General features: G+C 40.5%; 1 protein-coding gene across 1 annotated transcript in view; it reads right to left on the minus strand.

Moving 5' to 3' along the window:
• Window positions 1-22,732, minus strand: part of LOC134207560 (dorsal-ventral patterning protein Sog) — a 100,324-nt gene extending 77,592 nt beyond the window's left edge. Inside the window, exon 1 of the mRNA XM_062683268.1 lies at window positions 20,575-22,732. Within this exon, the coding sequence (XP_062539252.1) occupies window positions 20,575-20,728 (154 nt within the window). The 5' untranslated portion in view covers window positions 20,729-22,732. The remainder of the gene's footprint in view (window positions 1-20,574) is intronic.
• Between the last annotated feature and the right edge of the window lie 1,788 nt (window positions 22,733-24,520).

The following is a 24,520-nucleotide window of genomic DNA, read 5'->3' on the forward strand; positions in this document are numbered from 1 at the left end:
AGAACTTCAAGATCCAATTTATATAAGGCAATATTGAAGGAATTTCAATGTTGATAATTCGTAACGGCGATTATTTGCTGTAATCAAACCACTTAATGTGGCCTGATGATAGATTAGATTCCATTATTTCTGCTAGTCACTACGGTTGTATTAGATCGCTAAATCATTTTAATCTAAGTTGTAAGGTCAAAACCAATAGCACCGTTTTGAAAATTCCCACAAAATTCCCTCGTTTTTATTCATGTTACCTATTGTCGCTTGGTTTATGTTGTAGAGTGTGTTGATCCGATTCTAATTGAAAATCTTTATTCTAGTAGGATTATCCATACGGAATAACATATAAAAACATATTTGTCTGTTTCAGAATAAAAACATCCAATGATAAATGATGCCATATCGGTTGATTGGCAGTTGAAAATTTCCATAAATCAACAATGCTGGTCATCATTCATATTGCGGCGAAATGAAGCCATCCATAGCCAATCGAAACTGAAATGACATTCATCAAACGCATGTCTCGAACTGAAAATATTCGTAATTTGCATGCGCCATAATCAGATAACAAATGATGATTGGAATGTGGCTATCAGCAAGAGAAGAAAACACATCCAATTAGGCTACGTTTTGTGCGAAAAATCTTAGTCTATGAGCTTTTAATTGATTTGTTTGATTTACAGCATATTTTGACAGCAATAGCAGCCAGAAGGTGAAACCCGTTTTTGAACAAGGATTTGAGGAAAGAACTAGTTCTAGGAATTAAAATTCACGTAAACAAAGCCAAAAAAAAGTATATTTGCTGCTGTTTTTTCATAATTTGATGTTTGCTTCTGTTCCAAGTGAGCTGCAACAAATTGATGGGCGTACAAATAAATCCTAACAATGTTGGTCCAATTTGTTAAATTTGAATGCATACAGATTACAGATTCACCATTGGTAGGATTTCTTACCCTATTCGCGGCAAAGCATGCGTAAAACTTTATTGATTAATTGATATTTTACTTTACTTTCCCTGAACTTTATAGGCCACTCAATATTTTTCACGGACTAACGGCTTTCCAGTCTGGCAAAGGAATCAAAAATCTCTTTTTTTTTAATTCATAACATTCCGACCTGTGGTTTTGGTATTCTTCAGGAAGATAAAACATTTATCAGATACGCTAGTATCTATTTTGAAGTGCACTAAGTAGGCCATTTTGTAAAAAAAAATGCCGTTTGCCCGAAATGGTCGTTTGGCAGAAAAGCCATTTAGCCGAAAATGTCTGTAGGCTGAACGGATATACGACTGTAGTAGATGTCGTTTCCTAAACGGGTCATATTGGTATAAATGTCGTTTGGCCGAAGAATAGTGAATGTGAAAAGTGAAAAGTGATTAAGGGAGCTTTGTCGAGGAGGGAGGGTGGTGTGTATAAGATTGTTTGTGACTTTGTGATGAATTGTGATGACAGGGGGTAAGGGCTTACGCTCCTTTGATGTTATTTTCAAATTGCTTTCCCTTTTTCGATTTGATAAATAAGGCATCGTTGAGTAAAAAGCTCTCTAGCGACATTTCCGAGCATGAACTCTATGAATCTCATTTGCACAACCAAGTGTTGATCCTGAGCTAGAGAGAAAAAAATACTTCTGTTTGTCATGCAGGACAAACTCCTGCCGCGATCCAAACCAATCGGAATTGACAACTTTGCATGAAAAGGATCCCGAATGGTCACGTTCGAAGCAGCCAATATTTTGTACATGTTACCAAGTGCATCAACAAAAATTTTGCCAACCATGTCGTACCAATCTTCTAGTCGTTTTGCCTAGTCCCTTAATTACAACACCGATTTCTTTGTTCCACACTGATTTTACTTGAAGGGGGGGGGGGGGGTAGGGGTCTGAAAATGGTCACAAATAAACGTTCCCTAATGATAACTTAGAAGTAGAAAGTAAGCCTCGATAATAAAGAAAAAGAAAGTAGAAAGTAAGAAATGTGAGAAATAAGAGAAACGAGAAGTGGGAAATAAAGGATGAGAAGTGAGACGTTTCATTACCCATTTCTTATTTCTCACTTTGCCGTTATCAATTCTCATCGTGAAAAGCGAGAAGTGCGAAATAAGAAGTGAGATTTGCGAAGTGAGTTGTCTCACATCTTGCTGGGAAAAATGAGAAGTGCAAAATTAATGAGTCGTGACAATTAAGAGAGGCGACACACTTTTCACCAAATGAAAAGTGAGATGTTTCACTTTTTTCTTTTCACTTCTCACTTCTCACCTTTCACTTAGAGAATTGGGAAGCAACAAGTGAGAAGTAGGCAGTTGGATGATAGATGAATCACTTCTCACACCGAATTTCTCATTTCTTACTTCTCACTTCGCACTTCCATTTTTTACTGTGATCAGTGAGAAACTTTTATTTCTAACTTCTCGTTTTGCCTTTCTTACTACGCACTTCTCATTTTTTACAGCAAGGATTGAGAAATGAGTAGAAAAAAGTGAGATGTTTCACTTCTTATTTCTTACTTATCCTACCACACCTCCCACTTCTAAATTTTTCTTTCTATGGACCAGCCTCCCGGAATCCAAATTTAATTCTACTTGCGTTTTCAAAGACTCAATACGGAAGCAACACAACTGTCATTTTTATTATTTCAGCTTTTTTTCCGACGCAGCATGCGTGGAATAATAAAAATGACATAAAAAATGACGCCCTTTGAAAAAAACTTTTGTCACTAATAATCTTTTCACAATCACTATTGTTTGGATAAACAATATTTTTGGTAGTGGTGTGCGCCGCCGGCACCGAAGTTTTTGGCACGTCTCTGCTACCGACATGTTTGCATTGACGCACCGCTGTTCAAAATCAACATTAAAATCACGCTGCTGATCAATAACCGTTTATTATTTTTTTAAATTTGGTGGTTTTTCTAAGGCAGTTCCAAAGTATTGTCCGAGGATACTCATATTATTTTCCCGAGGAGACTGAAGTGAATTTCTTGAGAAAGTTGAGAAGAATTTAACGAGGAAAATATGAAAGAATTTCCCAAGGAAATTTTTAAGAATTTCTCAAGAAACTTCCAAAGATTTTTTCTGAAGAAATTTCTAAAAATTACCTTAGGAATTTTCTGAGGTATTTTCTAGAATTTTTCAAGGATATTTCGAGAAAATTTTCCGAGGAAACTCCGAAAAATTTCTAAGAATTTCCTCATTTTTTTTTGAAAATAATTTCTTGGGAAATTCTTTGGAGTTTCCTCGGAAAATTCTTTGGAAATTCTTCGGAAAATTTTCCGCATTACTTCGGGAAATTCTTCGGTGTTTCTTCGGAATTTTCTCATAAAATTTTTCCTTGAAAAAGTCTTTGTAACTCTCAAAGAATTTCCCGAGGAAGCTACGAGCAGTTTTCCAAGAAAGCTACGAATGATTTTTAAGCAAATTCCGAAAAACTTTTCGTGAAAAGTTCTTAGGATCTCACAAAAAAAAATTTAAATATTTCTCCAGAAAATTCCAAAGAATTTCCCCAGGAAGTTTTCAAAAATTCTTCGGAATTCAAAATTTGAAAGATCTTTGAGTTTTTCTCGAAAGTTCTTCAAAAAACTTTCGGGATTTCCTCAGTTAAGTTGTCGGAGTTTCGTCGGATAAATTGTTTGGAAATGTTTCGTAAATTCTCTCTAATAATTTTCCGAGGAGATTTTTTTTTAAATTCCAAGGAAAATCAGAGGAACTTGAACAAAACTCAAAAAATACTCCGCAGGAAATTTTTTAGATATTTTTCGAGGAAATTCCTATGAATTTTTCGAGGGAACTCCGAAGATTTTTTCAAGTGAATTCCTAGAAGCTTTCTAAAAAAATTAGGAGGGAGTTACGAAGAATTGTCCGAGGACGTTTGGAGGAATTGTCCAAGGAAATTCCGAATGATTTTTTAAGGGAGCTTTCAAAGAACCGCCCGAAGAAATACTTGAAAATTCTTGCAGGAAATTCCGAAGAACTTATTATTATTATTATTGTCTTTATTTAAGAGGCTTGCAGCACTTTCAGCCAACCAGGCTCACCGCTGAAAAACGAAGAACTTTCCGAGTAAACCCCGAGCATATATTTTTATATAATTTTTTTATTTCTGAAAAAAATGGTGTATCATAGTAAAGCTTCCGGAAATTGAATTAAAATATTGCCTGCCAGATGATCATTTTGGCCAATCGAACTTTTCGGCTAAATAATCTGTTCGACCAAATAACATTTTCGGCCAAAGGACCAATTCGTCCAAATGACCTTTTAGGACAACCGACCAAGTATCCCTTTCGGGCTTATGTCGCTTTCGGCCAAATCAAGCTCTATCTGGTAAAAGGGCGAATGTCGCAAGAGAGAATTCTCTTCGTCGACTTCCCCTCATTTGAATAAAAGTGACAAGTAGAGAATTTCTTTGCTGTTTATCACCTCAGAATGTAAGTTCGCATTGTTTTCTATCGTTCTGAGGTAATAAACTACAAAGAAATCAGCTGCTTGTCACTTTTATTTAAAAGAGGGGAAGTCGACGAAGAATCATCTCTTACGACATTCATATTGAATAGAGCTTGAAAGCTCTTTTTGGCCAAACCTTTATCGGCGTAAAAACCGTGTCGGCCAAACGCTCAATTCGACCAAATAGGATTCATCTAGGTGAGTTTCAGCTTAGCGGATTATCTCTCCAAGTGGCATTCGGTCAAATGGCTTTTGGCCTCATGACTTTTGGCCAAACGACCCTTTCAATTAATTTGGCATGGAATTCCCAAAGATTTTTCTATAGACATTACAAAAAAATCCCCTAAAAATCCAATGAAACGCAACCGCCGGTTTTCGGACCGGCACACACCTCTTCAAATGGTATTTTGGTAATGCTGGAAATTATTGTGCCGAAGTGCTTTTCATTTGTTTTCAAAGAATTTCCGAATGATTTTTTAAGGAAGCTTTTTTTAAAAAAAACACTTGATACTTGAAAACACTTGAAAATTCTTTCAGGAAATTCCGAACAACTTATTTATTGTCTTTATTTAAAAGGCTTTCAGCCCTTGGCTGGCTCACCTCTGAAAAACGAAGAACTGTCCGAGTAAATCCCGAGCATATATTTTTGTTTATTTTTTTATATGTCTTAAAAAATGGTGTATCATAGTAAAGCTCCCGGGAATTGAATGAAAATATAGCCATGCCAGACGATCATTTTGGCCAAACGAACTTTTCGGCTAAATAACCTGTTCCGCCAAACGACCAGTTCGGCTAAACGATCTGTTAGGACAAACGATTGTTTCGGCCAAATTGGCAGTTAGGCCAAGTGTCTTTTTCGGCCTTATGTCGCTTTCGGTCAAATAACATTTTCGGCTAAACCGTTTTCGGCGTAATAACCGTGTTGGCCAAACGTTTAATTCGACCGAATGGAATTCCTCTAGGTGACTTTCAGCTTAGCGTGTTATCTCGCCAAATGGTATTCGGTCAAATGGCTTTTGGCATTGGTAGAAATCCAAAGAAATGCTGCCGAAGATTTACGGTCCGGCGCACACCTCTTCAAATGGTATTTTGGGCGCAATGTGGCACAGTGGTGTTAAACGACAAGCAAAAGTTTGGGGTCTATTTTTTGTATTCTATAATTTGGCTAAACATGGTAGAATAAACGAATCATTAATTTTCGATACTATGCGAGATAATTGTGAGATTTTTTTTAACATTATAAACCTAGGTCGTGTGTCCTATTAGTGATTTACTCTATTCGCATTAAAAATCACGAATTCATAACTGAGGAAACAAAGCTTATAAAAAATCTATATAGGGATACATGTTGTGTGAACTGAATCGTGATCAATTTCCGACAAATCCTCCAAAAACGTACCCAAACCTTGGCTCAAACAATCCACCTAAGAGCCACCCATTTGTGAATAATTACCGCTTTGTTAGACCGGCCGCTTACAAGCCCCGGTGAAATGGTAAATCCATTTCGCCGGGACTCATCCATACCCATCACCGGTACGGACCTCCGTATAATAGAGGCAACCCCCTTGTAGCAAAAAAAAAGTTGGAATTTCCACTTTCGGGCCGAAGGCCCATAAGACAGATGATGATGGGTGACTTATTTCACTCCGCTTTTCGGTGTTGGTTTTACCGATGTTTTCTTATCGCCGGCGTATTTAATTTGCTACGGGTGTCAAATTATTATGGCCGGATTTTTACTTCTTTTACTACCGGATCGGACCTACCGTCGAACGTGCCGAAAAGCCGCCGGGTAGGATATGAAAACATATACACAAATACCCCCGCCGGGGTCGGTGGTGAGAGGTAGGCCAGCTCAGCGCAGGACACGAAGGATCAACCCAAAGCAAACAAGCCGGTAACAGATGTTTGTCTTTCTACTCCCGATCTGGGGCCCCGGGCGAGAGAAAAAAAAAACAGTTTACTATCCTACTTCGCTAGATAGGTGAGCCGTATAATTAGGGATCAAACAAATATACGGATTCAAACGGACGGCCGCAACAGGAGTCACGAAGGTGCAAATTTGACCGATCCTTTCGAGATTTATGAAAAAATGCTCAAATCGGTTTTCCTAATAACATCTGGAATTACTGATTATATGTCATTTTCAATCTATTGATGAATTCGACAGCTTGGCTTCTTTTAAGTGGGTTTGATATAATTTACAAACTTTTCATTTATAACCTCAGTTTGAGACTGATCGCCGGGTCATTAAACTATTCAAGTGACCCCTGGGACCTTTTTATCCAGCCAGCTCGCACGCAATAGTACACTGCGCCAGAAGTGGCGCGACAGTTGTCTGTCATTATTTAAAACGTAACCTAAGCAGGCCGCCAACTCGCGCGAAGCGTGATCATCGTCTATCCGTCGCGCAGGTTGGATGCTGGCTTGTAGATAAGTTCGACGAGAACGCACCACACCGTCGACGACAGCCGCCCACATGACGACGACGACGACGACGACGGCTCAGCTCGACCCAGCTTGAGCAGAGAGCCATTTATTATTCCCGGTAATTGCCCCTGGAATAATTTTCACCCCGATTTTCCCTTTTAACTCGGCGCATCATCTTCACGGTTCTTTTTTTTTCAACTTCTGGTTGTTGTTCAAGCACGGTGCAGTCTTGGCACAACCGGAGGCCACCGCGACCTCCGTACTCTCATACTCTTATATATGTAGAGTAGATACAATAATTCAAAAACGAAAGTCCGATCCGCGCTGCAAATTCCCTTTACAAAACCGTGCAAATTTCGTCCCGCATGTCATATATATCTGGTCGCGGCTTATGTGCTCTGAGTGCGCGACTCGTCTGCGGTTGGTCGGCTGACGGACGGGAAAAATTAGTGCTTTAATTTGTTTATGGACCCCTTTCTCCGCGAAATTTATGCATACGGCCGGATGGCAATAGTTCATTCAGCAACAATAACAAAAACAACACCAACAATATCGTGTCCATGATGGGTTGGGACGAAAATAGAAAATGAGTTCATAAACGTCAGTCAGTCAACTACGGTAGGCGCCGGTGGTCGCGCTCGCGCTTATGGCGGGGACCGTGCGAACGGAAGGGGAGCCTACCCGATCAATTATCTCCCTATTAATCAGTGGCGCGATCGATCCGCTCCACAACGGCCCGCGTTGCGTTGACGAAATTCGGTCGGGCGCATGCCCACGGGCTTGTTGGACACGGATAAGCGCCACCTAATTGCCATCATTATCTCACCCGCTTGTCCGGCCGCCTCCGCCTTTCTTTTTTTGTTTTGCTTTTTTTCGCCTCAGGCCTCCTTAGTCTTAACCAAACGGAACCCGCCTAGCAGTAGTAGGAGCAGTCGCGAGTTAACCCGTACCCGTTCGTCCGTCCCGCGCGCTGCCTGCCTCTATTCGAGCAGGGTTGCACAAGAAGTCTTTTCCGTCTTTTCTTTCTTTCGCTCCCGCGTGCGAGCGCACGGTCACTCCTTTGCGCGAAGACGACGACGAAGCGCTAAAAGTGGAACGTGTTTACGTTATTGTTCCGTCGGCGTTGTCGTCGCCGTTATGGACGACGTACGTCAGTTTGTTATCGCGACCGATTAGCGGGCAAGACGACCCTCCAGCAGGGGCTAACCTGTCGATGTGATAAAAGTAATTCCCTTGCAATATCTTTGCGCCAGCCAGAGCCAGGGCACGGTGTGCTTGATGCGAATTCGGTTTGCGAAAAAACGAGAGAGGTAAAAATAGGTTCACATTATTGAAGATCATAATATCAAAAATCTTATTTTATGTTTAAGTGCAGTCTTAGAAATTGGTATTCGACATGTTCTGATCCTATGTCAAAAAATCTTGTAATTAAAATTTGATCAAAAATCTCGTAGTTTCAATTTCAATACAGTGATCAAGCTATTATGAACATTCGAGCTGTGAATTCTCGTAAGATTTGCAAGAAGTGGAAAAAATGTTATTAATTTTATTCTTTCACATGAAAATTTAATTTAGTAATAAAAATGAAAATTGTCATATTCAATTAATCTGTCTGATGAATTTGTTTCCGCAGAAAATAAACACTTACTAATTGGTTCCGTTCGATTGGCTTTTCGCGGCACTCAGTAGAAGATTATTTTTTTCTTCCGAATTGAAGAAAGTGCAAGTTGCTCTCGCATGCAGGCTGTTTGAAAACAATGCCCAAATTGGCTGTATTCATACAGCGCCGAGAAAAGCCAATCCAGCGGAACGAATTAGTACACGCCTGTGGTGAATAATTTAATTAATATGTATAAACAAGTATGGCAAACGAGCAGAGCTCCCTCGAAAAGTCGAACATAAACGATGGGATTCTTTATACTGTCCGAGGATAGTAAGAAAACAATGTTGAGCAGCATGTCCTGTTTTGTTTTTTTTTTGTTTTTTTCAATATATTTCTTCAATCGTACATGCTTTTTGAAATCGTGTTTTATTTTCTACATAAACCTTTCGCTATCATTTTCAAATCATACACAATTCCACAGAACTGAAAGAGTAAATCTCCTTCCTGATAAAAAGTTTGTACAAGCAGTAATCAAGCCTACCCCTCATTTCCCAGATTGACCCAATAGAAGAGAACCATTGGATGGAAGGATAGCAGTGCTGCGCAGTGCGATGCATGTGTGCATTGTGTTTTGATCAATTTTCTTCCTCAGCGTTGGTGGGACGTCCAAAAATAGGAAAGGGGAGATTATGGATAAGGATAGGAAGATCACAACTCTGTGAGGTGGGCTCCCACATGTAAAAGTTCCTTCCTCTATCTTGGTGGGATGCCCTTTAAAATAATAATGTAATTGTGAGTCGGATGGATTACGATTCTGCGTTGTGGGACACCAGCATGCAAGAGTATTTTCTTCTGTGTCGCTAGGACGTTTTCATTAAAGATAGATTTATTGTGGATTTCAATGATTTCAAGTCATTGTGGTGGAATGCTAATATTGAAAATTTTCTTCTTCTGCGTTGGTGGGACACCCACAAAAAGAGTGGGGTAAGGGTAAATTGAATGGATCACAATTATGCGTGATGAGACATCCGTATGTAAAAGTATCTTCTTCTGCGTTGGTGGGACACCCATATAAATAATGGAGTATTTCTTGTGGATCGGATTTTGTGGATCACAATTCTGAGTGATGAAACGTCAGAACATATTTTTTCTCTGCATTGGGAGATGCCCGCAACAAGAGTAATGTAATTATTTTTCGGACTAATCACAATCTTCATGGTGTTACATCCGCATGCAAGAATATTTTCCTCTCCGTTGGTGGCATGAAGAATAATTTTATTGTGGATTTGAATTATTGCAATTCAGTGTGGTGGGAGGCCGATAAGTAAACGTTTCCTTATCTGCGTTGGTGAGAAATCCGCACGAAGAACTGTGTAATTGTGGGTCTGATGGATCACAATTATGCGTGATGTGACACCCGCATGCAAAAGCATCTTTATCTGTATTTGTAAGCGCCACACAAGAAGAATAGTATAGTTGTGGTTCGGATGGATTGCAATTTGGAGGGTGGAACGCCCGCAAATAAAAGCTTTTTTGTCTCTGCGTTGGTGAGACGCCCGCAAGAATAATGTGTTTATGGATCGGACCAATAACAAATTTGCGTGGTGGGACACTCACAGGCAAGAAAATTTTCCTCAGGCTTTGGTGGGGCGCCCACATGAAGAACAATTTTATTGTGGTTTTGAATGATCACAATTTCGTGTGGTGGGATGCCATCAAGTAAAAATTTCTCCTTCTGCGTTGGTGGGACCCATGCAAGAATAGGAGTTTAATTGTGGATCGAATGGCTGGAATGCCCGCGAATATTTTTTTCTGCGACGCTCGCAACGCCCTACATCCGCATGCAAAAGTATTTTCCTCTCCGCTGGTGGGACGCCCACATGAATAATAATTTTATTGTGGATTAAAACAAGTATTGTGGATTAAAACAAGTAAAAATTTCCTTATCTGCGTTGGTGGGAGATCCGCCCGCAGAATTGTGTAATTGTAGCTCGGATGGATCACAATTATGCGTGATGGGACACCCGCATGCAAAAGCATCTTAATCTGTGTTCGTGGGAGCCCCGCAAGAAGAATAGTGTAGTTGTGGTTCGGATAAATTACAATTTAGAGGATGAAACGCCCGCAAATTAAAGTTTTTTCTGCAATAGTGAGATGCCGGCAAGAAGAATAATGTGATTATGTATCGGGCAAAAAGCAATTTTGCGTGGTGGGACACTCACGCGCAAGAATATTTTCCTCTGGCGTACTCTGCAATAGTACTTTCATCTGCGTTGGTGGGATGCCGCATGCGTCAGTGGGAGGCTTGCATGAAGAACAGTTTTATTGTAGATTGCAATCATTATAATCCTGCTTGGCAGTACAGCCATAGAAAATCGTTGTTATTGTGGAACCGAGAAGGAAAGTTCAATTAATGTTTGTCTATAATTACAAATAGCTTATCGACACTTTTCCTCGATGTTGAATATCCAGTTTCTGTTGTAAATTGGTTGAAAAATCGTAGTGGAAATTTATCCGAAGATTACAGTATTAGCCATGACTTGCAATTCAAGCGAAGTTGGGCTATCGAAAATGATACTTCAGTTGCAAGATGCCCACAGTATAAAGGTGCCTCGAAAATCTCCTATATAAAGTTTCGTGCCCATAATATTGTTTCTATAGTATTCTCCGATATAATGTTTCGTAAGTGATCATTTTTGGCAAAAAAATTGCTCCCACAATAAATTTAAACTTTCGATGTTCAATGAGAGTTCATAAAAGTCCTGAGAGAAGACAATTGTGATTCTTCCTTTAAATCCACTCAAATTTATTCCATTCTTTTAGAATTTCTGGAAAGAACAATTTTCAGATTTGTTCATCATCTATTATTTGAGATTTGTGCCTCAAAAACGGAAGGTGATGACTATGGCAGCCATTTTTGAATTCTTTCGTAATTGAGCCTAAAAAATTTCAGGTAAATCTGCAGCAAAAACTTCCTTCGGAATTTCAAGAATTATCACAGTTTTTATTGCAAAATATTGATATTGTCGTATATCAATCATGTCTAAATTTTGTTTTGCTATCAAATCACGATCGTTGAGTTATTTTCGTATGCTCGGGTGGTTATCATTCCTCTTTTTGCAAAACGATTTCATGCCAACAATTTACGTGAGTGGGCATCCTCAGTTCCTAGGTTTGAGGGAGAACTATAAATCATGAGTAGAATTATTAGGCTTGTTTATTTTTTTTTTGTTCTCAAACACGCCATGCCACAATCATAGCCATCATAAAAAGCTTCAGGCGGATTGCCATTCTACCATTCTACCAGCAGAGAACGAATGTCATATACCTAAAATGTGTCCTTTTTCACACTTGGTAATTGACCTTCTCAGTCTTAATTGTTTGGAGAATGGTTAGTGACTTTCTCGACGTTTGGACCGATTGAATTTGCGTTTTTTTTCCAAGGGCATCATTTCGATTGCGAAAATCGATTTTCAAATATGCCACCTACTTCCAGTCGGAAACTTCCCTACAGTGCAAAAATGCAGAGAAGACGAGTAGAGAGCCGAAGCGTTGTTCACCAAATAAAGTAGATTATTAAGTTGATTAAGTACCGTTATGCCCTTATTTTAATTCGATTCCCGTTTCTTTAAATTAGGGGAGAGTCGTTTGGCCGAAAAGGATGTTAGACCGCAAACGGTTTGGCCGAAAATCATTCGATCGAAAGGGACACACAGCCGAAAATGTCATTTGGTCATTTGGCGAATAGATCTTAAAGACAAAAAATTGTTTGTTTTTTCCTTTATTTGTGTGATTTTTTTAGTTAAAAACGAAAAAATCATTTGGCCGAACATGCCATACGATCGTAAATAACTTCTGCCGAATAGGACATATGGCTGAAAATGTCATCTGACCGAACAATAGTGAATGTGTGAGCAAAGTGAATAATTATGAAAATTAAAAAAGCGAGAAGTAAGAAATAAGAAATGGTAAAGTAGAAATAAAAAGTGAAAAATTGAAATGTCTGCTTTCTTATTTATAATATCTGAATTATCATTAATTACTTCACACTTTTCACATTCACTGTTGTTTGGTAAAACCACATTTTCGGTCAAATGGCATATTCGGCCAAATGGTCAAAGTTTTTTCGAGAAACGATTCGGAACGATCTGGTATCATGTATTGAAACATATTTTAGGTCTACTTTCAGGTGGTTAGTGTGGTGGTTTGCTCCTAGCTGCTCCAAAGCTGGAAATTCAATGCTGTTAATGCAGACGATGCTGTTAATGCAAACGATTTTTTTGCCCAAGCGATATTTTCGACCGGTTGAAGGACATTTTCGGAAGCATGTCAAATTCGGCAAAATGGCACTTTCTATAAACGACTTCGGGCCCGATGGGTCTCGGCCTAATGTTTGGTTTGGTGGTTGGTTCGAACAAAGATCTTTCGGACGAAGGGGCCTTCAGTCAGATGGCTGCCAGCCGAATGACTTTTAACAGTTTAAAACCTTTCTTTGTCCTTGAAATCATACCAGCTGAAAAAAAACTTATTTCAAAAACGATACTTCACTATAAACGAAGGAGAATTGACGATCAAAACAATACGACTCAAATTTATTTATTCACCCAACCAGCAGATGGCAGATTTTAATACAGTTCTGCATAAGAACCTTACAGAAACTGTATAATAATTGGGCATATACAATTTTTGGAAGATTTTAATACAATCGTTGTATTGAAATTATACAGATTTGTATTATTTTAATACAATTTCTGTATAAAAACCTTACAGATTTGTATATGCCACGTTTTTATACAATAATTGTAAGATCTGTTTTTGAGTGTTTTGACAAAATTATCTTGGCGTTCAATATGGTACACGTTTTGCCAAAAAATACCAAGCACACTGTACCAAATAGGAACGTGGTGTGCATCGGATGTAATTGATGCATTACTGTGTGAAATTTTTTTCCAATGCGTAAAAAAATTAATTTCAGCTGACTTTAGTTGAATATTTTTTCTGTATTGGATGAGATCCTGCGAGTATTGTTAATCAAAATTTGCATTGATTGTGGAACACGAGTAATCTGCATCGACCAGTGCCTAAACTTTAAAACATTCATCAGGACTTTGGAGGGAACTGATCAATTGATCAATTCAAACCGACGGTTTTGTGGCACATTTAAAAATCTGCAAGTTTTCAGACCTTTCGTTCCATAAAGGGCGTATATTTTTTAATTTTTAATACAATTTGCATGCATAGTTTGCGCATGTGTCAGATTTTTGTGTGTTTTGTTTTGAACGTGACGGCTGCAACTGGTTTTGTTCTTATATATTGTGTTTAAGGTTCTATTAAAACCGAATGGATCAGGTTAAAATCCAGAATGTTTGCCAATAAGATAACCACCACCTGGCAATAACAGAGCAAAAGCCGAAATATTTCCAATGTTGTGAAACAAATGGATTCAAAGTTTTTGTTTTACAAAGCTAAAATGGCAATAATCTATCATATCATGAATTTGTTGAAACTTTTAGACAAATTGGCAAGTAAGGATAGCTTTTGTCCTATTTGGAACATAAACCAGTGACACTAAACTAAAGACGCCCACTGAAAAAAAAAAGAAAAAATAAGTAATTGCTAATAGGCTCGAAGCCCCCTTTCAAGAGACTCGGAAGCCTCCTTTCAAGAGGCCCGGAATCCTCTTTTCAAGAGGCCCGGAAGGTTCCTTTCAAGAGGCCCGGAAGCCTCCTTTCAAGAGGCCCGGAAGCCTCCTTTCAAGAGGCCCGGAAGCCTCCTTTCAAGAGGCCCGGAAGCCTCCTTTCAAGAGGCCCGGAAGCCTCCTTTCAAGAGGCCCGGAAGCCTCCTTTCAAGAGGCCCGGAAGCCTCCTTTCAAGAGGCCCAAAGCCTCCTTTCAAGAGGCCCGGAAGCCTCCTTTCAAGAGGCCCAGAAGCCTCCTTTCAAGAGGCCCGGAAGCCTCCTTTCAAGAGGCCCAGAAGGCTCCTTTGAAGAGGCCCGGAAGCCTGCTTGCAAGAGGCCCAAGCCTCCTTTCAAGAGGCCCGAAGCCTCCTTTCAAGAGGCTCAAAGCCTCCTTTCAAGAGGCTCAAGCCTCCTTTCAAGAGGCTCAGCCTCCTTTAAAGAGGCTCAGGCCTCCTTTCAAGGGCTCGGAAGCCTCCTTTGAAGAGGCTCGGAAGCCTCCTTTCAAGGGGCTCGGAAGCCTCCTTTCAAGAGGCTCGGAAGCCTTCTTTCAAGAGGCTCGGAAGCCTCCTTTCAAGAGGCTCGGAAGCCTCCTTTCAAGAGGCTCGGAAGCCTCCTTTCAAGAGGCTTGGAATTCTGTCAAATGGCTTAAGCGTTCTTTCAAGATGCTCGAAAATCTCCTTTCAAGTGACTCGGAAGCCTCTAAAATTCCTCAAAGTCTTGTAAGAAGCTTGATGTATAAACACAGAGAAACAGACGTCTCACTTAGAACAAAATGCAATTAAATTAATCTTCACGGAAACATTGACGCCCAATGCTAAATTCACTGTATGTGGTCAAGCGGCAACCAGATGGCGGTAGTGCGCAAACTTCAAACACAAGCAAAATCGATCGAAGCGCCATCGGTGGCCGATTGACCACCTACAAAAAATTAAATCAGCCGTTAAAAAGGTGAACGATGGAACATGTGTTGAGTGAGACGTCTGTTTCTCTGAGGTATAAACTTAATTTGAACTGGAAAGTTTCAGGTCCACTTTTCATATATATCGTATTATAAGGGGGTACCCTAATGAGTGCCAAGGTTCGAAGGGGTATCTCTCAAGGAAAAGGTTGTCAACCACTGCTCTACAGCAATCTTCGTTTTTTTTTGCTATCGTAGCTACTGCATTCATGAAAATATTCGAGAATCTAGCTCTGATTACATAAAATAGCATCGTATTTTCGGAAATATCAGAGCATGCAAGGCAAATGATTCTTGTCATATTGTGTTTGGGTTCTGGTCAAGCCTTGTTGCGAGGTGCGTTTGTCAGTAACAAACTCTGTTGACGACAAAGCGTAGGTATATTGTTAGGCGTTGGTCGAATATTGATTCCTTGTCCGTACAACTCCATGGTTCGAAGATGTCCGAAGGATGGAGAAGCATGGTAGCACAAAATATATTTAAGCCTATCCCATTTACCCATGTAATGTCAATCATCAAGATTTTTTATGTACAGGTTATCCGACTTGTCAATATCCCCAACTCAGCCATCTTGGATTTTTGTTTGGAATTTATGCTCGTTTGTTTACGTTTTGCACTGAAAATGTATGTTCCCCCCCCGCGCTGGTTATTCCCATCTACTGACGAAGTGGGATTACCTGTACATAAAAAAAAATCTTGATCAATCATAATGATTCATATTTGACAACAAATTATGATTTCAATTTGATGTCGAAATCAAAATGTGTTTTCTATATGCTCTCATTATGTTTTCAGACTTTGCTCGGGTTACTTACTCCATACACTTTTCTGTATCACTATGGCCAGAGCGGCACTAAAATAATAAATAAGTAAGTCGTAAGCAATGCAACTGATTATAAAGTTTTTGAAAATCGATTATTGAAGGCCATCGCTCACACCTTAAGTATAAGAAAATGTTTTGGTTTTATATATGAGATATTTAGAGATATTATTTAAGAGAGGAACTTCCACAAGCACCGACGGGCTGCCATTTATGAATGTCTTCTCTCTTTTTTCTATTAGACCCTTAAACAAATTGCCATCATTAATAAACCTTTTTTAATAACTGTTCCAAATTTCTGCTGGGTACCTTTCTTACAACCGATTAAAAATGTTGTACAGAGAATGAGATGAGTCCAATCTTTTGCATGATGCTTAGATTTGTAAAATCGCTTACGCTCCTGAGACTTAAAATGGGCTTCACCTTACGAGGTCACTCAGGTCACTCGTAAGGTGAAGCCCATTTCAAGCCACAGGAGCAGAAGCGATTTCACAAATCTAAACATCATGCAAATAATTGGACTTAGAATTTCAGTTTACCGTCTCCGCTTATGAACACACCGTGCCCTGTTGGATCAGTACCCAGACAAAACATAATAAAATATATGAAAACGTCAAACGCCTTGCGACCTATAATTCAGAAGCCAACATTTTCGGCAAATCATTCTACAAATAGAGATTTTTCTTGATCGTACAGAAACATTGCTATCGGTGCAAAAATTTGAAACCGATATATCTCTACGATACTTCGATTTCAGTTTTTTTAAATCATTCCGGCCGTAATAACCGGTTTCATAGAATTCATAAAGTGATATTTAGCACAAAGTCTCACGAATAGTCCAATCTTGATTTAAAAAAAAAAGTTTGCTTTACGAAACTCAATCAGCAAGTGATTGTCACCAATTGATTTTTATGGACTTTACTTAAAATGCATTTCTCGACATTTTAACATTTTTAACATCGACCAGTGGAAGTGGCTCTTTACAAAATTCAAATGACACAATGATAAGCTCACCTTTCGGATCTGTTACGATCTGGGAACGGATTGTTACTGTTGCATCAAATCTTTTTCTATATTCCAATAAGGAAAAACTAATATTAAATTAAAATTTTAATCATCGTTCAGAAATGGACAGCAAATGGTATCTGTGCCATTATCGAACAAAATCCCAGAAATTCAGCCTACCTCCTACCACCCAATCAATCAACACTCAGCCATTGAATATCTCTTGAATCGCTCTTTTCTGACATGTTCATACGCCTGAGAAGCACAGCTTCATACCCGAATTTGTTGCTTCTATAACGCTCGAGCCGTATCATTCATGAAAACTACGGTTCATCAAATTTCCAAACTCCTTAATTTATGGAGATCTTCTGCATAATATGCACCGGACGCGACGATCAAACGGTCGGCACTTTGCCCTTGGAGACCATCGCTGGCTGCTGCTCCTATAAGCGGCAGCCCACGTCAGACTTCTCTCCGTGGCAAGCGAGAACCGAACCGGTTTCCTACGGATTCTACCCAACAAACGGCTGGCTGGCCGTCCGACCACCACCAGCGCCGCCATCCGTGCCGCGCCGGCGCCGCACCATCCGATGAAATTTGATACCCCCGAGCCTCGATCGAATGATGGTTATTGTTTGCGGTTTTCGCTTGATGGTTGCGTTCCAACCGATGGGCATCCTCCGGAATCGTGGCATGGGAACTACCCCGAACGCGATCACGAACGAACCCCGCGCAGACTGATTGTCACTCACCCATCAAGGAGTCAAGATATGGAAATGCAACGCAGCGGTAATCGCAAACCTGTCACGTGTGTGTGGCGATAGAATACCGCGCCGCGCGATCGCAGCAAGCTGCAAGGTGCACCACAGTGAAGATTCGCCAAAAATACGCCGCCGCCTTGCCTGGTTTGACGAACACACCACCACCGTTCGTTGTGGGGTGGGGTGATGACGATCGGTGGCCCGACCCCTTCTCGTTTCGTCACGGCCAATCGCGTGATTTCCCAGCCCGTCGGTACGTAACGTACGTCGTGTTTACCTGGTGCAGTTGCTGCTGCAGGTGGAAAATCGCGTTCGAGCGCACTACAGGAAGTCCCCGCCACCACCGTCGTCGTGTCTGCCACATTCGGTTGACAAATATAGACCGTTGTTGGGGCGATATCCTAAATTAAGATTTTGAACACATGGGTGATGCGATATTGGCATCCTCATGATAGGAGTTGAGACTTGACGGAATGGGGATATTGAAGAAATTGTTTCAGCTGAAGTAATGCGTAAATTTTTATTCACGAACATCCAGGCGTTGAATAGAATTTTGGATTTCCGAATGGATTCCACAAAGATCCATGGCATAACACAAGCTACCAAATGAAGTATTATGAAGACATCAGCAGTATTTTGATTTTTATATAAGTTACTAATTGGCACAGAACATTCTCGAATATTGTTTTTTTTTGTCTGGAGATAAGGCAAAATAATGTTCGAAAGTATTCAAGGAATGTTTCTTAATCTGGAATATAATTGCTGTTTTCAATTACAAAATATATTCTAAATGTATTTCAAAAATATGTTGGCAAAATGCGAGTTTGAAAAAAATCACAGAAAAATTAAAAACGTTTTAGATACCTGATTTAAAATACTGATGCCAGAAAACTGATGGAAACGAAACGCCTAAAGCTCGCATTATTTCAGCGCAAAATGCATCTAGTTTTATTACTTGAAGTGGGCCATTCCATTCTACAAAGGGTGTTCGATCATAGAATGGATATTGCAAAAACTAGTACTTGATTTTTTTCCAACCCGGAAAGCACTGTCGGATAGACATGCAACTCGTCCTTTGAGTATCTTCAAGCATTGCAAAGGGGAGAATCACATTTCGCACAAACGTTTGCAGAAAAGTTTTACAAAGATTCTGGGAACTTTTGGCTTTCTCAGTCTTATGTAGTCAAAAAGATTAGTTTTGTTTTGCCCGACGTTGCAGCCTCAAATTTTGTTTTTAAGGGTAAACTGTCTATCTATCCTTCAAAAAGGCCGAAAATCATCGTTTGAGACAAGCCAGCCAAGGGCTGCAAGAGACAAAAACAAATAAAGCCAAAAAAAACTCATTGTGTTCACTATATAAGACGGAGAAAGCCAACAATTCTCAGAACAAATTTTTCAGTCAAAATGAATTTGAAAAAAAAAGTTTTACAAAGATTTTATAATTAATAATTACATTTCTAATTACATTAGAAATAGACATTCATTAAATACGTCCTGTGTGCAATGCATTACTCTAATTTATCGCATATCACTCACAGCGACTTACCGTCGGACGAAGCTTCTTTTCAGAAACCGGGGGCTAAAAAACCGAACGCAAGACGATTCTTGTGAATATTTCAAAATCGCTACTTGGGCATTTTTTTTTCAGTCAAATAGGGTTTGCTACAAAAATATGAAAATAATGGGCTTTGTTTTTTTTAGATGATTGACTCCCGATTTGGACATCAGTTTTCCTCCATTTTGGAAACCAAAAAACAAAAATCTCCGTGTTGAGCGCTTTTTGAATGCCTTCAACCAATTCCATTCACAAGTATTTACCATATTATCAATTTGAGTCAAAACAACAAAACTAGGTACGGTGGCTCCGTGTAGGTTTAGTTATTCCAGTCACGAAAACCACTCGAGAATGTACTTCGGACGGAGAAGTTAAGTCCCACAAGGCTCCGAATGTTCGTAGGAAATTTCCATAATGTTGCAAACGTGTACAATTAGCAATTCCAAACGACACACAATGTCGTTTTGGTAAATTCTAATCAGGAACTCCGGCCTGCGATGTCTTTGAGAAACAGGATTCTATTTTTACACTACTTGTTTTCAATCACATTTTACGAGGGAAAAGCCCCAGATAAATTAAAGAAAAGTTAGGGTGGTAGCTCTGTAAAATTAAAAGCATCGTAAAAATAAAATTTAACGCGTAAAAACAGAACTCTATGCATTTTGCAAAATAAAATTGAAAATAATTTGATTTTTCAGTCATAACTACATTAGAAACGAGAATAATTTTTGGGGAAAACTTGACATGCGAGATGCTGATTATAGTTATTGCTGACGAACTCAATTTTTACGGTGAGATCTCTATTGGTTGTCAAGACTGATAAGTATTGAGAAAAAAACAGTGTTGGAAAGCCATTTGAAAGGTTCTTAAAGAAACACTTGATTTTGTTCCTAAAATCTATATTCCTTAAAAGCACTTCAAAATAATCTTTTTGCCTTCCACTAGTTTTGTCAACACTTATATGTTTGATTGGGAAAAAATACTTCCAGGGAATAATTGTAAAAGGGTATACCAATTATCAGACAATTTTTATATGATGCCAATCAGCCAATGGAAGAGTTGCAAAAGGAAACGTAGGTACAACATTTCGTTTTATCCCATAATTATTTTAAAAATAAGCTACATGGAACTTTGCCATTAGAATGGTTTCCATTTTCCTTCAGATTTCCTGACACAATCGCACTAAAATGATGATTAGTTCTAAGGAATTCTGAATCGACCTACACCCGTGCCTCGAAGCCCCTTTTAGATGCAGTTTCTGATTCGTGTGATCGGGCTTAGGTTGTGGGCGGTTGCAGTTTGATTGATCGCTTGATTCTATGTACTAATGATCGTTACTCACCAGCTGGTCGATTCCGGCGGGCTCCTTCGTCTTCCACGAGGAGTGGCGTGTTTCGGCGGGCTTGCGCTGGGGCGACCAACAAGGACGCCGCCAAGGCCGCCACCACTGTCAGGAACATCGTCGAAAGCACTAGATTCTTCATTGGGTTAACCATTTTCGGCGCTCGTTTAACGCCACACGTACACGCACTTTTGTATTATATATAAAAAAATATATGTATAGGAAACACTAAGCTAAGCAACTTCTGTATTCTCGTACTAAAAAGGTTTTTTCACTTGCGCTGCTGATGCAATTCTTCAATCACTATCTATCATCATCGAATGCTACACTAATTAGGCACTTGGCAGACACTTTGGTTCTTCCATTTTCTTCTTTTTCTCCACCATATAGATATTTATATCAAGCAGGCCAAATGCACTTCTTTTCTTCCTTCTTATTTTTCGTCTGCCGCGATTTGTGCTTCCTTTTCAGATCGTCGCCCACAGAGACCTAGGGCCACAAGTCGTTCAAATTAAAACCAAGTAGTCGTGGGAAAAATTTAAATTTATACGCGATTCACGCTCTGTCGGTGTAACCTCAGGAGGCTGCGGGTGGCGCGGAACGCACTTCACTGCAATTTACGGTGTGCGATCCGGCGGCGAATGCGACACGACTGCACCGCGAAAAAAACACACAACTCAATACCCGCATGTGCGGCACAAATGAACAATTCGGTGGCCACGTTAGTTACGCTTACAGCTGATGACGTTTGCGATGCTGGGCCTACTATGATGCAGTTAATAAATATAAATGAGTAATCCTCACACCAGAGTCAATCATGACCTGCTCTAATACGGGCACACGCGACTATTTGCACTCGACTGATTGTCTGCGCGACTGCTTTTTCTGTCGGCTACTCTACTTTGATTTGGCTGGTTGCGCGCGGAATGTTCTGCTTCGTCGCTCGGCGGTCGAAACTGAAATGCACCGCTCGGCTAGGATACTGCTTCCTTTTGGTATGTCTACACACTCGTTCGCAGTGCTGGCTGCTTCCCTGTGAGCGCTCTTGGTGCTCTTACTATTAGTTCGCTTCTTCCTCCCTGCGCTCCGCTGCGGTTGCACCGTACTCTTCGTCTGTGTCGTCTCTTCTAATCTCTACACATACTCAGCTCACACGGCCTCACTCAGCAGGTACTGTTAGTTTTCACACCTTCTTCTTTTTCTCGCTTTTCTCCTTCGTCCTCTTTGTCAACTCGTCCACCGCCTACTGCACTTCCAGCGCAGGACTATACCAAACCAGGACTCTTCCGTCCGCCCACCACGTATTCCCCGCTCGCACACCTTCTCTCACCCGTTCTTCGTCTCTTGCTAATGTTATTGTTTTTTTACCTTCGTCGTCGTTTATTTATTTTCTAAATTCCCTATTACTACACTCTTGTGAGAGTTTCTCGATCTCGGCGATTTTTCCACTCGACCCAAGAAGCACGTGGACGTTGATCACCCGAGGGCTTGCAAAACCCAGCTGGGCCGCTGTTGTCGAATTCTACTTGTGTGCTACAGCCAAGAAGGCTACTTCTCGGAACAAAACTCCTGTCGCCGCTTTGCCGCGATTTCGTCTATTTCGCGATAACATGTTACATAAAAGCTGCAAAGTCTCTCTCCTGCGACCGTGTGTCGCGTATTTTTCTTTTTTATCTGTGACAGCTCTCGATTGGAGACAACAACGACGACATCGCCGTCACTTCACTGGCTCAAAGTGTTTGTGGTATATAGCGGAACCGTGAAGCAGTGACACTTTTCCACACCACACGGAGCATGTCCCGATTGTATTCGTCACGAATTCACAAATTTTACCCCAGCTTCGAAAAAAAAATCGCCAAAGTCTAGACACTGTTGCTTCGCTTCGACACTTCGTTCGCCGTTTTTCTTCACACCACTAGATAGATATATCTTCTTCGGGAGATTGGAAAACGCATGCGCGACTCGCGGAACGTCTGCTGCTAGACTGAACTGATCCCGTTGAACTGACTGAGCTCGAACCGAATCGCGAGACTCTTAGCTGTTTGGCGCTGGTATCCGCCGGTGAATGCTATATTCACTTTTTTTTTCTCTGCTCCACTCACCCGACCGTCATCGTCGTCCGACAGACGGATCAATCGGCTTCTGCTGAGACCTTTTTTGCGTATGTCGCTCGCGCGGTAAGCTAAAGGTGACTGCCGGCCCCCGTCGCGGTCGGTCGATCCGTTCCCGTTCGCGCTTGCCAGCAACAACGGCGGCGCGGTGTTCGCTCTCACCCAACTGTTCAACTCTTTCTCCGTTTGCGGCTCAGCGGCAACCGTATATGCGCGGGAGGCGCGCGCGGTTCCTATATATGTACGTTCTCTCATTCTCCATCACTCTCAGCTCGCGGCCGCGTATCCATCGGATCGCGCAGCCGGCCGGTCGCGGTCGGAAGTCAAGGTGGGCGAAGATGGATTGGTGGGTGGTTTGCAAAATCCGTCGCTGGCAACGCAACGGTGGGCTCTCTCGCTCAATTGCAGAGTGGGTTTTTGACTTAGGATAATATGTTGGGGATGCGCTCGCGTTGCTGCAGCGGAATTAGCATATGAATGGTTCATGATTTAGAATTTAATATATTTATGTGGTATTTGGTTTGAAGAATTGATAAAAGATGATAGCTGATTCGGAAGAAAACAAACGAAAAATCAGGACATTGTGTCTTGCATAACATTAAAATGTTTAAGCTAATTATTATCAAAGCAATTCGATTTTATTTTAATATTTTTCTGATATATTGAATAAATTATCTTCTTCCAAATTTCATGATAATTGCTTGGTACCTATTTAGATTTTTAGGATCACTTTCAAGGTTTCAATATTAGATATTTTCAGAAATTTCCATATTTTCAAACCACAATCACAGTTTATTTGAAATACCTGTAATTTAGTCTATTTTTTTAAACGGGTTTGTCGTACTTTGAAGCATAGTAAATATACATACATTAACCTTCATGTAGGTATGCTTATTTAAATTAGTAATAATGATGGAAAATGTTCGTCACATGCGGTTAGTGAGATGAAAATGGTTTTTGTTTTACAACTGCATACTGCATCTACGAAACGGTTCGAAAAGATTGTGATTCCGAATTTTGATATCACGTTTTGCCCTTATCGTCAAAAAAAATGAAATTTTCTCTGACACTAAAAGTTGAAAGAATTTAATCAATATGGAGGCGCATGGTATTTCAAGTACACTAATCGATTAATGTAAGTACAAACACAAGACAATACCATTAATTCTGTTAGGCCAATCTTGTTAGTAGAGTAATTAATCTAATATTCATTCATTTATTTAGTCTACATCTAAACAGATAACACTGAATCAACAATTTTACGCCACAATACACGGTTCGAGGCCGCATCTCTCCATCCTCGAATACACCCGACGCTCGCCAAGTCGTTTTGCACCTGGTCTGCCCATCTCGCTCGCTGCGCTCCACGCCGTCTCGTACCCGCCGGATCGGAAGCGAACACCATCTTTGCAGGGTTGCTGTCCGGCATTCTTGCAACATGTCCTGCTCATCGTACCCTTCCGGCTTTAGCTACCTTCTGGATATTGGGTTCGCCCTAGGGCTGGACGAGCTCGTGGTTCATTCTTCGCCGCCACACACCGTCTTCTTGCACATCGCCAAAGATGGTCCTAAGCACCCGTCTCTCGAATACTCCGAGTGCTTGCAAGTCCTCCTCGAGTATTGTCCATGTTTCATGCCCGTAGAGGACAACCGGTCTTATTAACGTCTTGTACATGACACATTTGGTGCGGTGGCGAATCTTTTTTGACCGCAGTTTCTTCTGGAGCCCGTAGTAGGCCCGACTTCCACAGATGATGCGCCTTCGTATTTCACAACTAACATTGTTATCAGCCGTTAGCAAGGATCCGAGGTAGACGAATTCCCCGACCACCTCG

This window comes from Armigeres subalbatus, chromosome 1, assembly GCF_024139115.2.
Source record: "Armigeres subalbatus isolate Guangzhou_Male chromosome 1, GZ_Asu_2, whole genome shotgun sequence".
Taxonomy (NCBI): Eukaryota; Metazoa; Arthropoda; class Insecta; order Diptera; family Culicidae; genus Armigeres; species Armigeres subalbatus.